The sequence below is a fragment of the Chamaea fasciata genome, unplaced genomic scaffold, assembly GCF_029207755.1.
Source record: "Chamaea fasciata isolate MVZ Bird 193981 ecotype frontalis unplaced genomic scaffold, bChaFas1.0.hap1 SCAF_29, whole genome shotgun sequence".
Taxonomy (NCBI): domain Eukaryota; kingdom Metazoa; phylum Chordata; class Aves; order Passeriformes; family Sylviidae; genus Chamaea; species Chamaea fasciata.
In genome coordinates, this window is record NW_027094114.1 from 3,175,702 (window position 1) to 3,194,891 (window position 19,190).

A 19,190-nucleotide genomic window follows, 5' to 3' on the forward strand; every position below is an offset into this window, starting at 1 on the left:
TTTGTATGAGATTAATCCTTGGGCATATGTAATATCAGAGGTGGTATTCACATTTGAATGATAAGCTCCTGGATGAAAATGAGAGTTCTTTTCAATAGAAAGGAAAGCATGTAGCCCCTGTGTTTGCAGTACTGATGAGAGGCTGCGCAGGGGAGGTAAAGGCCAACCAAGAACTCTCTATCATGGCACCTTTTTGGTGGGAGCAATCCTTGGACATAATATTGGAAGAGTTATCTAATTTGGGTAATGGGTAAAATCCCTGGACATATTCAATTAATTGCACTTACATCTGAAAAGCATTTGTGATGTAGAATGCATGTACTAAGTTACCATACTTATTAGCTTAAATAAAAGAAGTGACTCCACCCTGTAGGTTCAGCTTGTTAATGTGTGAACCAAATTTGGTTCCTGCTGGCAGTGATTGCTTCTGCAAGAAGGATAAGTTGTCCTTCGATGGTTAACTTGATCTTCAGTGGGGGTGTGCTGGAATCATTACTGATACCATTCCTGGAAGGAAAAAGCAGGATGAATTTCTGCAGTGTTACCCTGGACAGATTACCCCTTAGTGGCTCAAGTTGTTTAATCATTCAGACTAATGACGAAAGTCCTTTTTCCCACTCAGAATCTCTGTTCCATCTCTTTAAATGCAGTTGAGTTGAATAGTGAATATTTCTTTGGTCTTTCATGATGTTAGGCCTTGACATTCCTCAGGAGGAATCTCAACTTCTACTTTATGAAGTGCTTGCCCACCACTGTTGCTGCTTCCCATGTTTTCAGGGGGGTCTCCTGCAATTTGAGTTGCCCTCCATGGGTAGGTTGCTCTCCTAATTTGAGTTATCAGTTCCGCAAAGTTTAGTACAGCAGTGATTGTAGATGTGGTATTGGCATTCAACTGCCTGTAACAAACCATAAGCCACAACTGTCTGTTTGGCTCTTTCATGAGCCAGACCCTGAGACTGGCTCAGTTGGTCTGAGCATGGTGCTCATAACACCACAGTTATTGGTTCAGTCTCTGTATGGCCCATTTACTTAACAGCTGGACTTGATAATCCTTGTGGGTCCCTTTCAACTCAGAATATTTTGTCATCTGTGACATAATGGCAATGCCAACAGCAAACATTGGCTAAACACTGGCAAACATCTATGAGACGAGTGTGTTAAAATGATCACTGGCCACTTTCTCAGACAGGAGAGATAGGAGTGTGACTGAGTGATAGTACCTTTTTTCTCTAAATCTATCACCACTCCATCAATGTCCAAGCACACAGGTCCTTATATTGTGGCTGTCAGGTTTGCAGTATTGGGTACTTCAGCTTTTAGTGAGGCCAAATTGGCCAGAACTTAGAAATTCCACTTCTCCCTGCAGCAAAAATCCAGCACTGGGATACACTAGCAGTCCTTGGATCAGGGAGTGCAGGTGCCACGTGGAGTCAGCACAGTCTCTGGACTCCTTTTAGGGTTCAGGCTAATGTTCAGACATTAACATTGACTCACTGCCATAAGGCAGACAACAGATTTGATCATTCAGAACATCAAAACCCCAAATATTGTCATTGTGATCTTTGATTGGAAAGCAAGTAGCCAATATCCACTTCTCATCCAGGAGCCATAAATTAACCTTAGCAACTTGGCAGATAACATTTGCTCCATTTACTTCAGTGATTATCACTCTTGGCATCTGGGTCATACACCCAGCTTCTTGGCATCCAGCTTCATTAGCACTGAGTGTTGTGCTCCTGTATCTATTAGAAATGTAATTAATTGTTGACAAGAACCAACTGGAATCTGGATGTATGGATCATTAGTACATATGTATTGATAGGATTCCACTTGTTGGATTTCAGTCTCACTTGGTTTGTGCCTGGAATGCTTTTGCAAATCAGCCACCTGAACGAACTCTGTACAATACAGGGTGAATTGGTAGCTTGCTTTAGCATCACATTTGCCTTTTCTTTCAGTTTTCATCTTTTCTTCCTGAAACTGTTTCTGCAGCTGTTCTCAGTAGCAGATAATTCAGCTGCTTTCATACTATTTCATCTCTCAGATCTTGTTTCTCTGTTCTATAATTTTCCCTATTCAAATTCTCAAAAAATTGTCTTTCTTTACACTCTGTTGAAGCAAATAGGTTCCTAAGATGATCTTTCTCAGTTATAAGTTTATCAACTTGGATTCTCAGTTTTTTCTCCTGTCTCCATCTCAGAAGCCAGTGATGACTTTGATACCTCATTTTCTGTGTCAGTTTTATTTTTGGTGAGCCTCCTTAAATGTTTGCAGCCACCGACCCCCAGCTCACTTACTGAGGGTGGTGAAAGTTGTTTTTAAGACTCCAGTTAACATTGGCCTGTGGGGCCACAGTAATGATAGGTCTCTCAGAAGTTCCAACTCCCACATCAACATCTTTATCCTGCCTGTGGCAAAGGAATGCAACTTTCCTTTTCCCCACGTACTCCATTCCAGGCACTACATTCTCCAGAGAAGCAGTGGATAATTTATCACTTCCTGAGAAATTCCTTTCTGCAAGCCTTTCGCTTACACTGCATTCCATCGAGCACTGGGACCCTGCTGCTCCCTTTTGGGCAGTCTGCTTCCTTGCTGTGATTCCAATCTCCTGATTGTGTTCTGTTTACTAATCAATCAGTGAAACCCATCCTTCTTCCATAGCTAATTAGCCCCTATGATCTCTCTCCCCATATTAAACGTCTTTTCCCTTTGTCTTCCTCTCTTGGGGTCAACACTTGCCTTAAGTGACCCTGTAATTCTGCCACAGTGTTTTATCATGTCCAGCAAAACTCTAACCATGGGAGCCACACACTTGGATAACCAGTGATGTAGGTGAGGGCTGTCCTGGAACATCCGTCTTTCATTAGTTGCAAACATGCTGCCTTCTGTACACTCTCTGTCCTGTGATCTATGGCTGGGGTCTTGATCCTAAGCAAATCACGCCTCTCTAATGGATACAACCTCCTGCCCAATAGGCAGTACTCTGAGTTAAAAACCACAGTTTTCTCTAGTCACCCACCATTAAAAATACTTCTGGCCCCCAGAAGCCATGGGCCTCTGCCTCAGACAAATGATTCAATCACCCCTGTCAGAGGTACTCTCCAAACATAACCAGTTTCCAATTCCCATGTAAGTCTGCTATACTTTCCCTGAAAGTTGCTATCTTGGCTGCTGTACCACACTGTTTTAGTAACATTTTTCAGATGTGTGTTGGCGAAGGCAGGAACGGGATGGGACTGCTGGGGTAGCTGTTCTCAATCTTTAGTGAAGCGTCAGTCTCATTACAGGGGTAGAGACAATTGGGAAAAAGCAACAGCTCACTGCCTGCCTGCAGCAGCCACAAATTTCTTTGTTACAGAGCATCTTAAAAACTTTTCAGCCAATAGTCTACTGCTAAAGCTTACAGACAGTTTAGCCAATCAATTATAGCACATGTACACCTGCTTTGAACAATGCTTGCTTGTATGCTTTTCTATTAAAAATTCACAATACCCTTACTAAGCTTAAGACCTTCTACTATCTAGTCAGGCATACATTTTCTGCAGTGCTAAGATTTATTCAAGCCAAACCTAGAAACTCAGCTTTTGTTTCCCATGTCCTTGTTTGCTCTACTACTGTATCTTAGATTCTAATTTCAAACTTTTCAGTTGCAGCAGATGCTGAGTTCTCAGCTTTTTCTGCTTGAGGCCTGCTTTTTCAGCTCCTAAAAATCCTTTTTACTTTTAGTGTTTTCCACACAGACCCTGACTATCATCGAAGGTTTTATCTTTAAATAGGGTTTGTAATGTGATTTCCTCATCATCAGATGTACTGCTGCTTATAGGGTCATTAGAGAGTGGGGTTTAGTCAAAGCAATTTTCCATCCTGTCCACAATTTGAGTTAACTTTATTTGAAGGTTCAGTAACAAAAATATTCCCCAGCAAACTCAGCACCAGCACGTCTGGGGAAAAAGAGGGCTGAGAGGACCCCAAAACAGGGGGTATCCCAAACCAGGTGGGTGGGGGCGGGGCTGGGATTTTAGGGGGGATATTTGGGCTCCCTGAGGTTTGGGGGGCTTAGAGGGTCCCATAGGAGGTCCCAGTAAGTTTAGGGTGTGAGATTGTCAGGAGAGAGCTCCAGGGTGGGGGTCCCAGTACAGGGCTCTGGGGGGTTGGGTCTCTGCAGGGGCTCAGGAGGGTCCCATTCAGATGCCCCCCTGCTCCAGCCCGCGCAGGCACCGGGCCAGCTGCAGGTCTTTGGGGAACAGGGTGACTCGGTGGGCATGCAGCGAGCACAGGTATCCGTCTTCCAGCAGCCGCACAAGGAAGGCCTCTGCTGCCTGTGTCCCAAAACCTGAGGGGGGGTCTGCAAAACCCCCCAGCATACCCCAACCCTCACAGCACTCCCTGGGGGCAGCAACCCCCCAAAACACACCCCCAGGGGTCAGGGTCCTTCCAAACCCACCCACGGGCGACTGGGGGTACTGAAACCTGTAAATGTGTGCCTGTAAACGTGTGATGGGGGACCAACACCAAGTGACCCATCCCCATTCCCCAACAGAACCCAAAAATAAGGGACACCCCCCCCCCCAGCACCCAGAGGTCTCCCAGGGACCCTCTCAACATCCATGGAATCCTGTACAGCACCCATTGACCTCCCCCAGCCCATAAAGACCCCCATAGACTCCCCCTCAGCTCCCATCAGATACCCCCAACAAACCTCTCAGCCCCATCCAAGCACCCAAAGAGACCTTCCTGGACCTCCCCAGTCCCCCAGAGAACCCCCAGCACCCACAGACCCCCCTGCAAGCATCCACAGAACCCCAATCCTCATGGAAACCTTTTCACCACCCATGAGATCCCCCTCAGCCCCCTTCCCCACCCCCCTAAGCCCCCTGGACACCCCCAGAGCAACCATAGAACCCCTCCAGCCCCTCTGTGACCCCCCCCCTCCAGCACGCCTGAGCCCCCCAACCCCTACCTCCTGCAGGGCCAGCAGGGCCATGCGCTGCCAGTGGTAATCCACCCCGCGGGTGAAGAGCAGGCAGAGCTCCTGCACCTGCAGCAGGGAGGGGATGTGGAGGGGGTACATGGGGGCATCGGGGTCACAGGGAGTGGAGGGACATCAGGACAATATGGAGGGGATGTGGGGGCATTGGGGATAACCCGGGCTGGGGCCACCACCCTGGTGACATGGAGACACTGTCTTGGGGACATTCCAGGGGCAGGAATGCTGGGGACAGGAACATCTGGGGATACACTGGGGAGTGGGGGAGGAGTGATGTCCCCATCATGATGGGGACACCCTGCAGAGACCCCAGGTGGGAGGCAGGGGGGACACACCACTCTGGGAACATCTTGGGAATACCCTTGGCCATGGGAACATGTGGACACTCTCCTAGGGAGGGGACACTCCGATGGGACAGGGGGGACAGTGCCAGCACAGGGGGCAGGGCACAGGGAACACCCAACCCATGCAGCCTCTGAAGGTTACGGGACACAAGGATGTCTAGAACCACAGAAGGACATTGGGAGATATGCAAGGATGTTGGGGGAGGACAGGCCCACCATGTCACAAGGATGGGGAGGACAAGGACATGGGGAGGGTTGGAACAGAGTTGAGGGGGGACCCTGGGGGAAGGGAGTGGTCCTGAGAAGTCCCAGGGAGTGATTTGGGTTTCTGGGGGGTGACTTGGTGGGTCTGGAGGGGGTTGGAAGGTCCCAATGGGTGTTTGGGATGGGGCCGAAGGGGAGACTGGAGGGTTCCAGGTTGGATTTCAGGGGTCCCAGGGTAGATTTGGGGCTTGGATTTTGGTCCTAAATTTTTTTGAAGGGTCCCAGTGGGTATTTGGGGGAGTCCTGTGGGGAGCTGAAGGATCCCAGGGTGGATTGGAAGGTTCTGGGAGAGGTTGCAGAGCCCAAAAGGGTTGATCTAGGGTGTCCTGAGATGGATTTGGGGATCCCAGGAGAAGGGATCCAGAGTGGTTTGAGAGATACCAGAGAATGCTGGAGGTCCAGAGGTAGATTTGGGGGGGTCCTGGAGGGGTTTGGGGAACCCCAAGTAGATTTTATGGGTATCTGAGATGATCTGTGTGGTCCCAGGGAAGTTTGGGAGTCCATGGGGGGTGCTGGGGAGGTTCCATCAGGGAAATTGGGGTGTCCGGGGATTTTGGGGTGCAGGAGTGTTCATTTTGGGGTGTGGGGGGTTCTCACCAGGCAGGCGAAGGGGCCGGGGCGCAGCAGCAGGCAGGTGCTGCTCTGGTACCTGCGGATCTCCTGCAGTGCTCCATGACCCGGGCGGCGCCCTGGGGGAGCATTGGATGGGGGTCTGTACGGGCTTTATAGGATCTATTTGGCCTGGGGGGCACAGATGGGGGGCTCTAAGGGAACATGGGGAGTATAGGAGATCTAAAGGGCCTGAGAGGACACAGGGGCCTATAGGGGATCTAAGGAGTGGGGGCTATGAGGGCCGGGGGGACAGGGGAAAGCTGAGGGGGTTATAAGGGATCTCTAAGGTCTGGGGTAACATTGCGTGCATGAGGGATTGTCTTGGTTTAGGAAGACAGGTATCTGCTAGGTAAAATTACAATCAGAGGCTCTTTGGCAAAGATTTGGGAAATAGGAATAGCAGTTCTTTACTAGTATGTAATACAAAGCAAACAAACACAACAAAAAAAAAAACAACTCCCCCCCCCCACCAAACAACTACAGCATTAATGACAACCGACAACAGTACCAAGAACCTTGAGGGCTTTGTTTCACAAAACCCAGGGCAGTTTGGTTTCGGTGTCCCTGCAGGATCCTCAGAGCACCAAGCTGAAACAGTGGAAAAGTCCCGGGCTGGTAGCTGGGATGGCAGGGTGTCCCGGCAGGCAGGGGCCAGATGTCCCGGCAGCGCAGGGGGTGCAGGGTCACGCTGCAGCAAGAGGAGCAGCGCCGAAGAAGCCGAAGGCGAGGCAGAAAGCGGCCCAGCTTCCGCGAGTGGCAGAGAAAAACTCAGGATTCAGGTCGAACCGGTGATAGTAGATTTCCCAGGACTGGATCCCTTTGGCCACAGTGAAACTCCTCCAGCCAGCAACAGCCGTTCTCCGCTCGGCGTGCTTTGCGGCGGCTGAGATCCTCGAGGAGCGGCAGACACGCATCTCCCCGAACGCCGGAAGAAGAAAAGCACGCAGCTGCCTCAAGCTTTGTCTTTTACCTGCGTTATCTCCCCCTTCCACCTTTTGTCCACCTCTTTGTTTTGGTTAAGTACTCTCAAGTATCCAACACTTGGTCTCCTTGGTAACTTGTGGGGAAAAAATTCTTTAGAGAAAAAAAGAACAAACCTAACCCCCAACATTATCCACCCCGAATTTTTTTCCCATACCAACATATTACATTGAGTTTTAACTGTTAAAAAATACATATATATATGCAAATATGGATACAGCCACATTGTCATGGGTAGTTCACCCCAAAACAAGGTCCCCTTGAGGTATGCATCGGGTCTCTCCATCCTTTTGCATCACCCACCAGGTGCAACCTGGTCCCTGAGCGAAGACAACCCCACGGATGGGATTGTCTTTGCTGGAGGCAGGATTAATCCAAACAGTTTTTCCCAGCATACCTCTCATGTGTACCACTGGAACCTTATCTCCGTCTGTCTTTTGCAAGGGCTCAGATTGGGCAGGACCTGCTCGGTTGGTGGAACCTCGAGTGTTCACCAACCAGGTGGCCTTTGCTAAATTAGTATCCCAATTCTTAAAGGTTCCCCCACCCAGTGCTTTCAAGGTAGTTTTAAGCAGGCCATTGCACCGTTCAACTTTCCTGGCCGCTGGTGCATGATAAGGAATATGGTACACCCACTCAATGCCATGTTCTCTAGCCCAGGTGCTTATAAGACTATTCTTGAAATGAGTCCCATTGTCCGACTCGATTCTCTCAGGGGTGCCATGTCTCCACAGGACTTGTTTTTCCAGGCCCAGGATGGTGTTCCGGGCAGTAGCATGAGGCACAGGGTAGGTCTCCAAACATCCAGTGGTGGCTTCCACTATGGTTAGCACATAACGCTTGCCCTGGCGGGTTTGGGGAAGGGTGATGTAGTCAATCTGCCAGGCTTCCCCATATTTATATTTGGACCACCGCCCACCATACCATAAGGGCTTCACCCGCTTGGCTTGCTTGATTGCAGCACATGTCTCACAGTCATGGATAACCTGAGAAATACTGTCCATGGTTAAATCCACCCCTCGGTCTCGGGCCCACTTATAGGTGGCATCTCTGCCCTGATGACCCGAGGCATCATGGGCCCATCGGGCTAGGAACAACTCTCCCTTGTGTTGCCAATCTAAATCTATCTTTGACACTTCTATCTTGGCAGCCTGATCTACTTGCTTGTTGTTTTGGTGTTCTTCATTAGCCCGACTCTTGGGAACATGGGCATCTACATGGCGGACTTTCACAGGCAGCTTCTCTACACGAGTGGCAACGTCCTTCCATTCATCAGCAGCCCAGATTGGTTTTCCTCTACGCTGCCAGTTGGCCTTTTTCCACCTTTCCAGCCAGCCCCACAGAGCATTGGCTACCATCCACGAATCAGTGTAGAGGTAGAGCTTTGGCCACTTCTCTCTTTCAGCAATGTCAAGGGCTAATTGAACAGCTTTGAGTTCAGCAAGCTGACTTGATCCCCCGTCTCCTTCAGTGGCTTCTGCAACCTGTCGTGTGGGGCTCCATACGGCTGCTTTCCACTTACAGTTCATTCCCACGATGCGACAGGAACCATCAGTGAAAAGAGCGTAGTGTGTTTCTTCTGCTGGCAGTTGGTTGTACGGAGGAGCTTCTTCAGCTCGTGTCACTTGTACCTGCTCCTCTTCGTCCGTGAAACCGAAGTTTTCTCCTTCCGGCCAGTTTGTAATTATCTCCAAAATCCCAGGGCGATTTGGGTTTCCAATACGGTCACACTGTGTGATGAGGGCAGTCCATTTGCTCCATGTGGCATCAGTGGCATGGTGCGTGGAGGGAGCCTTTCCTTTAAACATCCACCCCAGCACTGGTAGTCGGGGTGCCAAGAGGAGTTGTGCTTCTGTGCAAATCACTTCTGAGGAGGCTTGAACTCCTTCATAGGCGGCCAAGATCTCCTTCTCTGTGGGAGTGTAGTTGGCTTCAGATCCTCTGTAACTTCGACTCCAGAATCCCAGTGGTCGGCCTCGGGTCTCCCCTGGCACCTTCTGCCAAAGGCTCCAGGACAAACCGTTGTTCCCGGCTGCAGAATAAAGCACATTCTTCACATCTGGTCCCGTCCTGACTGGGCCAAGGGCTACTGCATGAGCAATCTCCTGCTTGATCTGGGCAAAGGCTTGTTGCTGTTCAGGGCCTCAGTGGAAATTGTTCTTCTTGCGGGTAACCAGGTAGAGAGGGCTCACGATCTGACTGTACTCAGGAATGTGCATTCTCCAAAAACTTATGGCTCTTAGGAAAGCTTGTGTTTCCTTTTTGCTGGTCGGTGGAGACATTGCTGTGATCTTATCAATGACCTCAGTGGGGATCTGCCGCCGTCCATCTTGCCACTTTACTCCCAGGAACTGGATCTCTCTGGCAGGTCCCTTGACTTTGCTCTTCTTGATGGCAAACCCGGCTTTCAGCAAAATCTGGATGATCCTCTCTCCTTTCTCGAATACTTCAGCTGCAGTCTTTCCCCACACAATGATGTCATCGATGTACTGTAGATGTTCTGGAGCCTCACCCTTCTCCAGTGCAGCCTGGATCAGCCCATGGCAGATGGTGGGGCTGTGTTTCCACCCCTGGGGCAGCCGGTTCCAGGTGTACTGCACGCCCCTCCAGGTGAAAGCAAACTGAGGCCTGCATTCTGCAGCCAGAGGAATGGAGAAAAATGCATTGGCAATGTCAATAGTGGCATACCACCTCGCTGCCTTGGACTCCAGCTCGTACTGAAGTTCCAGCATGTCCGGCACAGCAGCGCTCAGCGGTGGAGTCACTTCATTCAATGCACGATAGTCCACAGTCAGTCTCCATTCTCCATCAGACTTGCGCACAGGCCAGATGGGGCTGTTGGAGGGTGAGTGGGTTTTGCTGACCACCCCTTGGCTCTCCAGCTCACGGATCATCTTGTGGATGGGGATCACGGCGTCCCGATTTGTCCGATACTGCCGACGGTGCACTGTCGAGGTGGCAACAGGTACTTGTTGTTCTTCTACCTTCAGGAGTCCCACTGCAGATGGGTTCTCTGATAGTCCCGGCAAGGTGTTCAACTGCTTAATGTTCTCTGTCTCCACAGCAGCTATTCCAAAAGCCCATCTGAGTCCTTTAGGGTCTTTATAATATCCATTCCTGAGGAAGTCTATGCCCAGAATACATGGAGCCTCTGGGCTGGTCCCAATCGGAAGTTTCTGCCACTCCTTCCCGGTCAGGCTCACCTCGGCTTCAACCAGAGTCAATTCCTGTGATCCTCCCGTCACCCCGGCAATGGAAATCGGTTCTGCCCCCACATGTCCCGATGGCATTAGAGTACACTGCGACCCAGTATCTACCAAAGCTTCATATTTTTGTGGCTCTGATGTGCCAGGCCATCGAATCCACACAGTCCAAAAAACCCGATTTTCCCGTGCCTCTTCCTGGCTAGAGGCAGGGCCCCTCTAGCACTGGTTATTATTCCCTTCTTGGACATACATGGTAGAGGTTCCTTCGAGGGAATCTGACACAGCATTCCCACCTCCATAATACCTGGCAGCTTGCTCATGGGAGGCTGAGGCTACCTTCATTCTAGTGGAACTCCCTCTGTTAGCGTTTCTCTCCTTGAGCTCACGTACCCGTGCTGCCAGGACAGAAGTAGGTTTCCCATGCCACGCTCCCATGTCCTCCCCATGGTCCCGCAGATAAAACCACAGGTCAGCTTGAGGGGTGTACCCTCTCTCTCTCGCTGGGGGATGTTGGGCTCTGATTCTGGGGCCTGTGACTCGCACCGGTGCTACATGGGAACTGTTTCTTCTCATCTCCTCTCTCATTTCCCTCATCTCCTCTTTGAGTTCCTTCACCACCGCAGAGACATGAGCCTGCATTGGGCCACTGATCATACTTTCATAATTTCTGAGCTTGTTGGCAACAGAACCCACTGTCTCTCGGTTATCCTCGGCATTAATTGTTGCAATGAATGTGGCGTATTGGGATGGTCCATGAGTTGCCAGATTCCACAACATGTGCCCTGTGCATTTAACCTTGTCGGGGTCATTATCATGCTGTCCGGTCCTCCCAAAAAGTACTTCCAATACTGCCACTTCTCTCAACTGTTGGATTCCTTCCTCAAGGGTCTTCCATCGCATTCTATTGTTGTGCTCTTGCATTCTGTCTCTGTGGACAAATCTCTCTCTCACACTCATTAGAAGTCGTTCCCAAAGGGGAAGGGGCCTTTGCTCTCTTACAAATACCTGATTTATACCTGAGTCCTGGGTCAAGGGTCCCAAATTCCTTGCTTCAGCACTATCCAGTTGCACACCTGTACCCATAAGGTCCCAGACTCGAAGTAGCCAGGCTGTATAAGCCTCACGTCCTCATCGTGCAATATCTTTTTGCAGATTACGTAGACTTTCATATGTCAGGGACTCAGTGATGATCTCAACCTGTGGCTCTTCTGTGGACTGTGAGGACCCTCCTTTCTTATCCTTAATACCAGGATCTGACGATTTCACTTTACACTTCCTTGTTTCCACAGGGGCGACTGCTGCTGGCTGTGGCTGCCCTTGTGGTTCAGCTGGAACCTGGACAGTTGTAACGTCTGTGGGTTCCACTGCTGCACCATCAGTCTCTGCCTTCTCGGGGCAGGGGGAGGGTTTTTCATGATCTGGGGAAATGTAGTCCTTCAGCATTTGGCCTATCTCTTTTACCAGAACCTCAACGCAATCCGGGTGGGTCCTTTCTGAGGCAGGCTGTGGGGCAGAGTCAGGCTCTGGGGTATCATCCCTGTTCTGTGGGGTAGGTATCAGGGTGGTTATCCAGGTCAATCTTCCCTTATCTCTGAATGCTAAATAGAATATGCCTATTAGCAGCACCAGCCATTGTATGATATCATTAGCATTCAGAGAGGATTTAAACCCTTCAAAAACTGGTGGGGCAGACCAAAAGAGATGGGTAAAGGGTTGGGAAAAAGAAACTTCCCCCGGTGTCATTTCCTCACAGTAGGTACCATTGTTAAAGTAACTCCAAAAACACGCAGTTAGTGTACGATAGCCCTGAATCCATGTGCCTGCCTTCCAGAGGAAATTAAAAATCCATGAGTTCTTCACCTTATTAAGCCATAAAATAAACTGGATGACAGTCACAGTAGCCTTAGTTATAGGGCCCATGTTTAGATAAGGGCCTGCAAATGGAAGGAATACAGCCACAACCACATGCCACCCAAACCAGGCTAAGTTAGACCACATGATGCAGCCTAATGAGGTTTTTATATCCAACGCACACAAAAGAAAGTACTAGGTTAGTTAAGAACTACTATTTCTCTTCCCTTTTCTTTTCTCAGTGCCCTCAAGCCCCACACTTGAAGAGAAGAGAAGCTTCACAAGTCTCTGTCTTGGTTTAGGAAGACAGGTATCTGCTAGGTAAAATTACAATCAGAGGCTCTTTGGCAAAGATTTGGGAAATAGGAATAGCAGTTCTTTACTAGTATGTAATACAAAGCAAACAAACACAACAAAAAAAAAAACAACTCCCCCCCCCCACCAAACAACTACAGCATTAATGACAAACGACAACAGTACCAAGAACCTTGAGGGCTTTGTTTCACAAAACCCAGGGCAGTTTGGTTTCGGTGTCCCTGCAGGATCCTCAGAGCACCAAGCTGAAACAGTGGAAAAGTCCCGGGCTGGTAGCTAGGATGGCAGGGTGTCCCAGCAGGCAGGGGCAGGATGTCCCGGCAGCGCAGGGGGTGCAGGGTCACGCTGCAGCAAGAGGAGCAGCGCCGAAGAAGCTCGAAGGCGAGGCAGAAAGCGGCCCAGCTTACGCGAGCGGCAGAGAAAAACTCAGGATTCAGGTCGAACCGGTGATAGTAGATTTCCCAGGACTGGATCCCTTTGGCCACAGTGAAACTCCTCCAGCCAGCAACAGCCGTTCTCCACTCGGCGTGCTTTGCGGCGGCTGAGATCCTCGAGGAGCGGCAGACACGCGTCTCCCCGAACGCCGGAAGAAGAAAAGCACGCAGCTGCCTCAAGCTTTGTCTTTTACCTGCGTTATCTCCCCCTTCCACCTTTTGTCCACCTCTTTGTTTTGGTTAAGTACTCTCAAGTATCCAACACTTGGTCTCCTTGGTAACTTGTGGGGAAAAAATTCTTTAGAGAAAAAAAGAACAAACCTAAACCCCAACAGGGATCTATAGGGAGCTACAGTGATGGCCGATACAGGGGAGCTACAGGAGGCAGGGAGTACGGGGGTTATAGGGCACAGGGTATAGGGAGCTATAGGGGAGAGGGCGTGTGGGGTGACTATGGGTGATGGCAGGGGTATATAGGGCACAGGTATACAGGTATATAGGGTACAGGTGGGGGGGCGGGGGAGGGTTTATAAGGGGAGCTCTATAGTGGGGTCCATAAGAGCTCTGGAGGGGGGTCTAAAAGAGGCCTCGACGTGGGAGGTCCAGAGGGGGTGTCTATAAGGGGAGTCCTCGTCCCCTCAGTCACTGCGTGCCCACGGCCGGGGCGGTGGGGGGCTTGCGGGGCAGCCGCGCCGTCTTGGGGTGAGCTTGGGGCGGGGCATGGTGCAGCTGAGTCCACCGCGGGGTCAGGGCGATTCCAGGCGTCCGGCAGGGCTGGAGGGGACCAGGCGGAGGGGGAAGGGGGGGTCAGGGCGGACTCCGGTGTCCGGGGCCCCCCACGCCACCCCCGGGGCCCCCCGAGTCCTCCCGCTCCCCGCCCGGGACCTCACGCTCGGGATCCACCGCGCCGTTCAAATCTCCCGCCGCGCCACGCCGCTCCTGACATCACTTCCTCCCACGCGCCACCGCTCTGCCCCGCCGGGCGCCGCGACTCGATGGTGCCGCGGCAGCCGTGGGCTCATTAGCATAAATCTGCATGGCCCCGCCCCGGGCACCTCGCGCCTTGGCGCTCCCAGCGGAGTCTCGGTTATCGTCCCAGTGTGATCCCAGTCACTCCCAGTGTAGTTCCCGTTGCTCCCGGTTATCCACGTGGTTCCAGTTACTCCCAGAATGATCCCAGTGTGATGCCAGTCCCCCACCATATGATTCTAGTGCCTTCCAGTCACTCCCAGTGTGAGTCCAGTATGAACAGAACGGCTCCCAGTATGATCCCTGTCACATCCCCAATGGTCCAAATCAATTCCTGTCCCTACTAGAATGATCCCACTATGATCCCAGTCACTCCCAGAATGATACTGGTTGCCCCCAGTGTGGTTACAGACATTGCCAGTACGAACCCAGCATGATTCCAGTTGTTCCCTGTATGATTCTAGTTGCCCCACTTGTGGTCTTAGTACCTCCAACATGGTTCCAGCATCTTCCATTTGCTCCCAGTGTGTCTTCAGTTGGCTCCAAACATGGTCCCAGTAGCTCCCTGTGCCTCCCAGTAACCAGTAGGGGTCAGTCAAGGGTTACAACTGTCCATGAAATCCACTGGGAGAAGCAGATTGGGGGGTTAGTGAAGCTACGGTGACCCATGTGGGCTTTGGGGTCTCTTCAGGACATTGCCTCACAGACCTGCCGGTTTACCCCCAGTTTTCCCAGTGGGCCACCCCACCCCTCATTTGACCCCATCAGGCCTTCCAGTTGCCCCTAGCTGTTCACCCAGGTCACCTAGCTGCCCCTCAGTTCTCCCAGCGGGCCATCACATCCCCATTTGACACCATTGAACCTCCCAGTTTCTAACACTAGTCATCCCAGTTGTCCCCCTAAATCCTACAGTTCCTCCCAGTCCTTCCAGTGGGCCACCACACACCCATTTCACGGAATCACTGAGGCTGGAAAATCCCTCCAAGACTGAGTCAAACATCTGACCACCTTCTACCTTATGACTCGACCATCACGCTGAATGCCGTGTCTAGTTGTTACTTGAACTCCTCCAGGGATGGGGCCTCCACCACCTCCCTTGGCAGCCCATTTCAATGCCTGACAACCTTTTCTTTGAAGAAATTCTTCCTGATGTCCAACCCGAACCTCCCCTGGCACAGCTTCAGGCCATTTCCTCTTGTCCTGTCCCTTTTTTCCTGGAAGCAGAGCCTAACCTCGCCTGGCTGTCGCCTCCTGTCAGGGAGTTGTGCAGAGCCAGAAGGTCTCCCCTGAGTCTCCTTTTCTCCAGGCTGAGCCCCCACAGCTCCCTCAGCCGCTCCTGGTGCTCCAGGCCCTTCACCAGCTCCATTCCCTTCCCTGGACACGCTCCAGCCGCTCAATGTCTCTCTTGCAGTGAGGGGTCAGAACTGGGCCCACAGGACTCAAGGTGGGGCCTCCAATCACTGCCCTGGTCCTGGTGGCCACACCATTCCTGATCCAGGCCAGATGCCACTGGCCTTCTTGCCCACCTGGGCACACACTGGCTCAAATCCAGCTGGCTGCCAACCAGCAGTCCCAAATTCCTTCCTGTTGAGCAGCTCTCAAGCCATTCCTTTCCCAGCCTGGAGCATTCCATGGGGTTGTTGTGACCCAGCACTTGGCTTTTTCGACTCTTACACCATTATTCTTGGCCCATCAGTGCAGCCTGTCCTGATCCCTCTGCAGAGCTTCCTGTTCTTCAGCAGATGCACACTTCCACCCAAGTTGGTGTGATCTGTGAACTTCCTGAGTGTGCCCTCAATCCCCTTGTCCAAGTCACAGATGAAGATGTTGAACAGGACCAGCCCCAACATTGAGCCCTGGGGAATCCCAGCAGTGCCCAGCCCCAGCTGGCTGTGGCCCCATTCCCACCCCTCCTTGGCCTGGCCACCAGCCAGGTGTTCCCAGTGAGAGGCACCTGTCCCAGCCAGGAGCTGCAGGTGCTCCAGGAGAGGCAGGGAGGTGGAGGCAGTGCCAAAGGCTTTGCTGAGCTTCAGGCAGACACACCCATACATGTCCAACATCCACTTGGGCCACGTGGGGACAGCAAATCAGGTGAGTCAGGCAGGACCTGCCTTTCCCAAGCCCTGGCGGTTCCCAATGCCCTGGTTTTCCTGTCCGTGCCATGGGCTCCCCCCAGGGAATCTGTTCCAGGCCTGTCCCAGCACCAAGGCCTGGAGTTTGCTGGATCCTTCTGGCCCTGATCTCAGTGGCTCCCCTTCACCTCCAGTATGGTTCTAGTCATTCCCTGTATGATCCTAGTCATTCCCACTATGATACCAGCATGATCCCAGTTGCTCCCATTCACCCCCAGTATGATTCTCCTTACTCCCTGTCACTATCCAGCATGGTTCCAGTCGTTCCCTGTATGATCCTAGTTACGCCAGTTGTGATCCCAGTACCCCCACCATGGTTCCAGCATCCTCCAGTTGCTCCCAGCACGGTCCCAGTAGCTCCCAGTGCCTCCTTGTGGCCAGTGGGGATCAGTTGAGGGTTGCAGCTGTCCATAAAACCCATCTGGAGGAAAAAGGACACACAGGTGATGTGGGGGGATATGGAGGAACATGGAGGCACTGTCCTGCTGTCACCAAAACTGCGGGAAAAACAAAGAGTCTCCAACAACATTTTTAGTATTAGAGAATTAAGGCATTACTTTATTCTGAAAATAATTTCATCCATATATTGCTTGGGTTGTGCAGAGAAAACCATTCCATCACACACAGCTGTTTACTAGATTTTTCACATACTTAAACAGTCAAAACCCAGAAAAATTCATTGGTGCAATTTTCATTGGCCACAAGTTACACAGTTCTTTGTATTTGGTTTCCTATTGGTTATTGATCACTTTGCCTCCAATGCTAATTAGGTCCTTGTTCTTTGTTCTCTTACCGATCTTTTCCCAGACCAGGTGTCTCTGACACACCAGGAAGGATGTTCAGGCATTGATGGTCATTTATCTCTTGAGCATCCTCTGGCAGCTACCAGTCCATTGAAACATCAAGCTCATCAGGCCTTGCTCAGCAAACAGTCTTTTGAAAAGAAAGTTCCTTTCCCCCTGGGCAAAGATGAACAAAACCCCTGACTAAAGGTAGTTAAAAATTTTAGAAGTTACATAATTTCCAACACCGCCCCTCCCCATAGACACAGTACTGCCACCCTGTGTCCCCATGTCCCCTCATCTCCCTCATGTACATATGTCCACAAGGTCCCTCATGTCCCATCTGTCCCTCCACATATGCCACAATGTCCTCATGTCTCCCATGTGTCCCCAGTATTGCGTGTGTTCCCCATGTTCCCACCCTAACCCCCATCCCCCAGTGTTTGTGCCCTGTGGCAGGAGGTGCCAGGACTCTTCGTGGCCAGCTGGGACATCCCTCTAGTGGTCTTGTGTTCCTCTGGGATACAAAAAATAGAGGGAGGGAACACCCTGAATGCAGGGGAGGGCCCCAAAAGTGTGGCAAACAGGATGGGGCAAGAGCATCCTTCCTCCACTTCATTTTTGGGGCCCCACTGATGGGACAGGGGATACACATTCCCCTTCACACATTCCCCTACCCAGGGATCTGGGCCCCTCTGCACGGGATTGGGTTGGGGACACCCCCCCCACCAAATTAATGGCCTTGAGACCCTCACATGTAACTGATTTATCTTCCTGGAACTGAGACCTTCCTCATGGGATTTGGACACACACCCCCTCCTCCCACGGGATTAGGGGACCCATCATTGGACTGGACACTCCCTCCCCATAAGATTGAGACCCCCCTGAAAGTGGGACATTCCCCCCATGTGACTGGGCACTGAGCTCCATCGTCAGCCCCTGCTCCCCCTTCACCAGGAACCCCCAGTGTGGACTCAATATTTTCTGAGCTTGAGAAGAGCTAGCTCTTCTCAAGGGAAACTTTTCAAGTTTTCTTTTTCCCCAAAAAACCCCTTGTGCAAACAATATTCCTTTCCTGTAACAGGGGTTGTTTGCTATTTCTGTTACTTAGCCAATGGGAGAGGGGTTACTCCTATGGACCAATAACGTGCCTTCTTAGCACAGCGTGTTATAAAAGGGCTGAATGAATTGTAAATAAAGCCTTCTGATTTCTACTGCCTTCTGACTGGAGTCAAGTATCTTTATTGCGTGTCCCATTGCGACACCCCTGGACCTGAGGGTGGCACTAAGCAAGATGGCCACCAAGCCCACTTGTGTGGGCAGGGGGCCACAGGAAGGCTAAGGCCCCAATTGAGGGAGCCTCAGGGCTGGGGGCCCATAGAGGGGCCCCCAGGCTGGGAATTGCTGACAGAGGAATGGAGAAGAATGCATTGGCAATGTCTGTGGCGGCACCATTTTGCTGCCTTGGACTCCCACTCATACTGAAGTTCTAACATGCCCAGCATGGCAGCACTCCGTGATGGTGTGGCTTCATTCACTGTCAGTCCACTGTCAGTGTCCACTGTCCATGGGACTCAGGCAGGGGCCATGCAGGGCTATTGAAGGGTTAGTGAGTCTTGCTGAGCACGCCCAGTTGTCCAGATCATGGATCAGCTCATGAACGGGGTCCTGAAGTCCAGTGTCATGTTGCCAATAGGACACTGTTGTACCTGCTATTCTTCAACCCTCAGCAGTCCCACAGCAGAAGGGTCCTCTGAAAGACAAAGCAAGGGATTCAGCTATCTGAATTTCTTCTGTCTCCACAGCAGCTCTCCCAAAGCCCAGTGATGTTGTTTTGGGTCCCTGAAATACCTCTTCTGAGGTGATCTATGCCAAGGATACACGGAGCCTCAAGGCAACTGACAATGGAGTTTTTCTGCCACTCATGCCCAGTCAGGAGCACTTCAGCTTCCAGTATAGTCCCTGTTGGGATCCCCCTGTCACCCCAGAAACAGAGATGGATTCTGCCCTTGCATGATGGCATCAGGGTACATTGTGCACCAGTGTGGCCTTGTGCTCCTGTGGCTCTGCTGTGCCAGGCCATGGATCCACACAGTCCAATAGACCCCACTGTCCTTCTCCCACACCTGGCTGGAGCCAGGGCCCGTCTGGCTCTGATCACGGTACTCGTTGCTCGCTTCTTGTCAATAGGAGCTGGAGGTCCTTTACAGAGGGTCAGAAGTAACATCAGCCCTTCAATTCTGCCTGAGGACTTGCCCAGTGGAAACGGAGTGGCATTTTTCCTTGAAGAGTTTTCTGTGGTGATTAGTTTTC

At 51.3% G+C, this 19,190-nt stretch overlaps 1 protein-coding gene across 1 annotated transcript; it reads right to left on the reverse strand.

Annotated features, from left to right (window-relative positions):
* Positions 1-4,184: 4,184 nt before the first annotated feature.
* LOC136302598 (histone H3-like centromeric protein A) lies at positions 4,185-13,716 on the reverse strand. Its single transcript, XM_066206065.1, has 4 exons — positions 13,641-13,716; positions 6,193-6,284; positions 4,961-5,038; positions 4,185-4,319 (listed from the first exon to the last, which is right to left on the reverse strand). Exons 1-4 carry the CDS (start codon positions 13,714-13,716, stop codon positions 4,185-4,187), a joined length of 381 nt encoding a protein of 126 aa, XP_066062162.1.
* Positions 13,717-19,190: the final 5,474 nt, after the last annotated feature.

What these genes read in the sequence shown, in the direction of transcription:
- LOC136302598 (XM_066206065.1), bottom strand. Translation starts at nt 13,716, where the DNA reads ATGCCCCGCCCCAAGCTCACCCCAAGACGGCGCGGCTGCCCCGCAAGC. An exon ending in CCGGCCCCTTCGCCTGCCTG is followed by an intron (nt 5,039 to 6,192) that starts GTGAGAACCCCC and finishes TCCCTGCTGCAG; the next exon opens with GTGCAGGAGCTCTGCCTGCT. An exon ending in CCCTGCTGGCCCTGCAGGAG is followed by an intron (nt 4,320 to 4,960) that starts GTAGGGGTTGGG and finishes TTTGGGACACAG; the next exon opens with GCAGCAGAGGCCTTCCTTGT.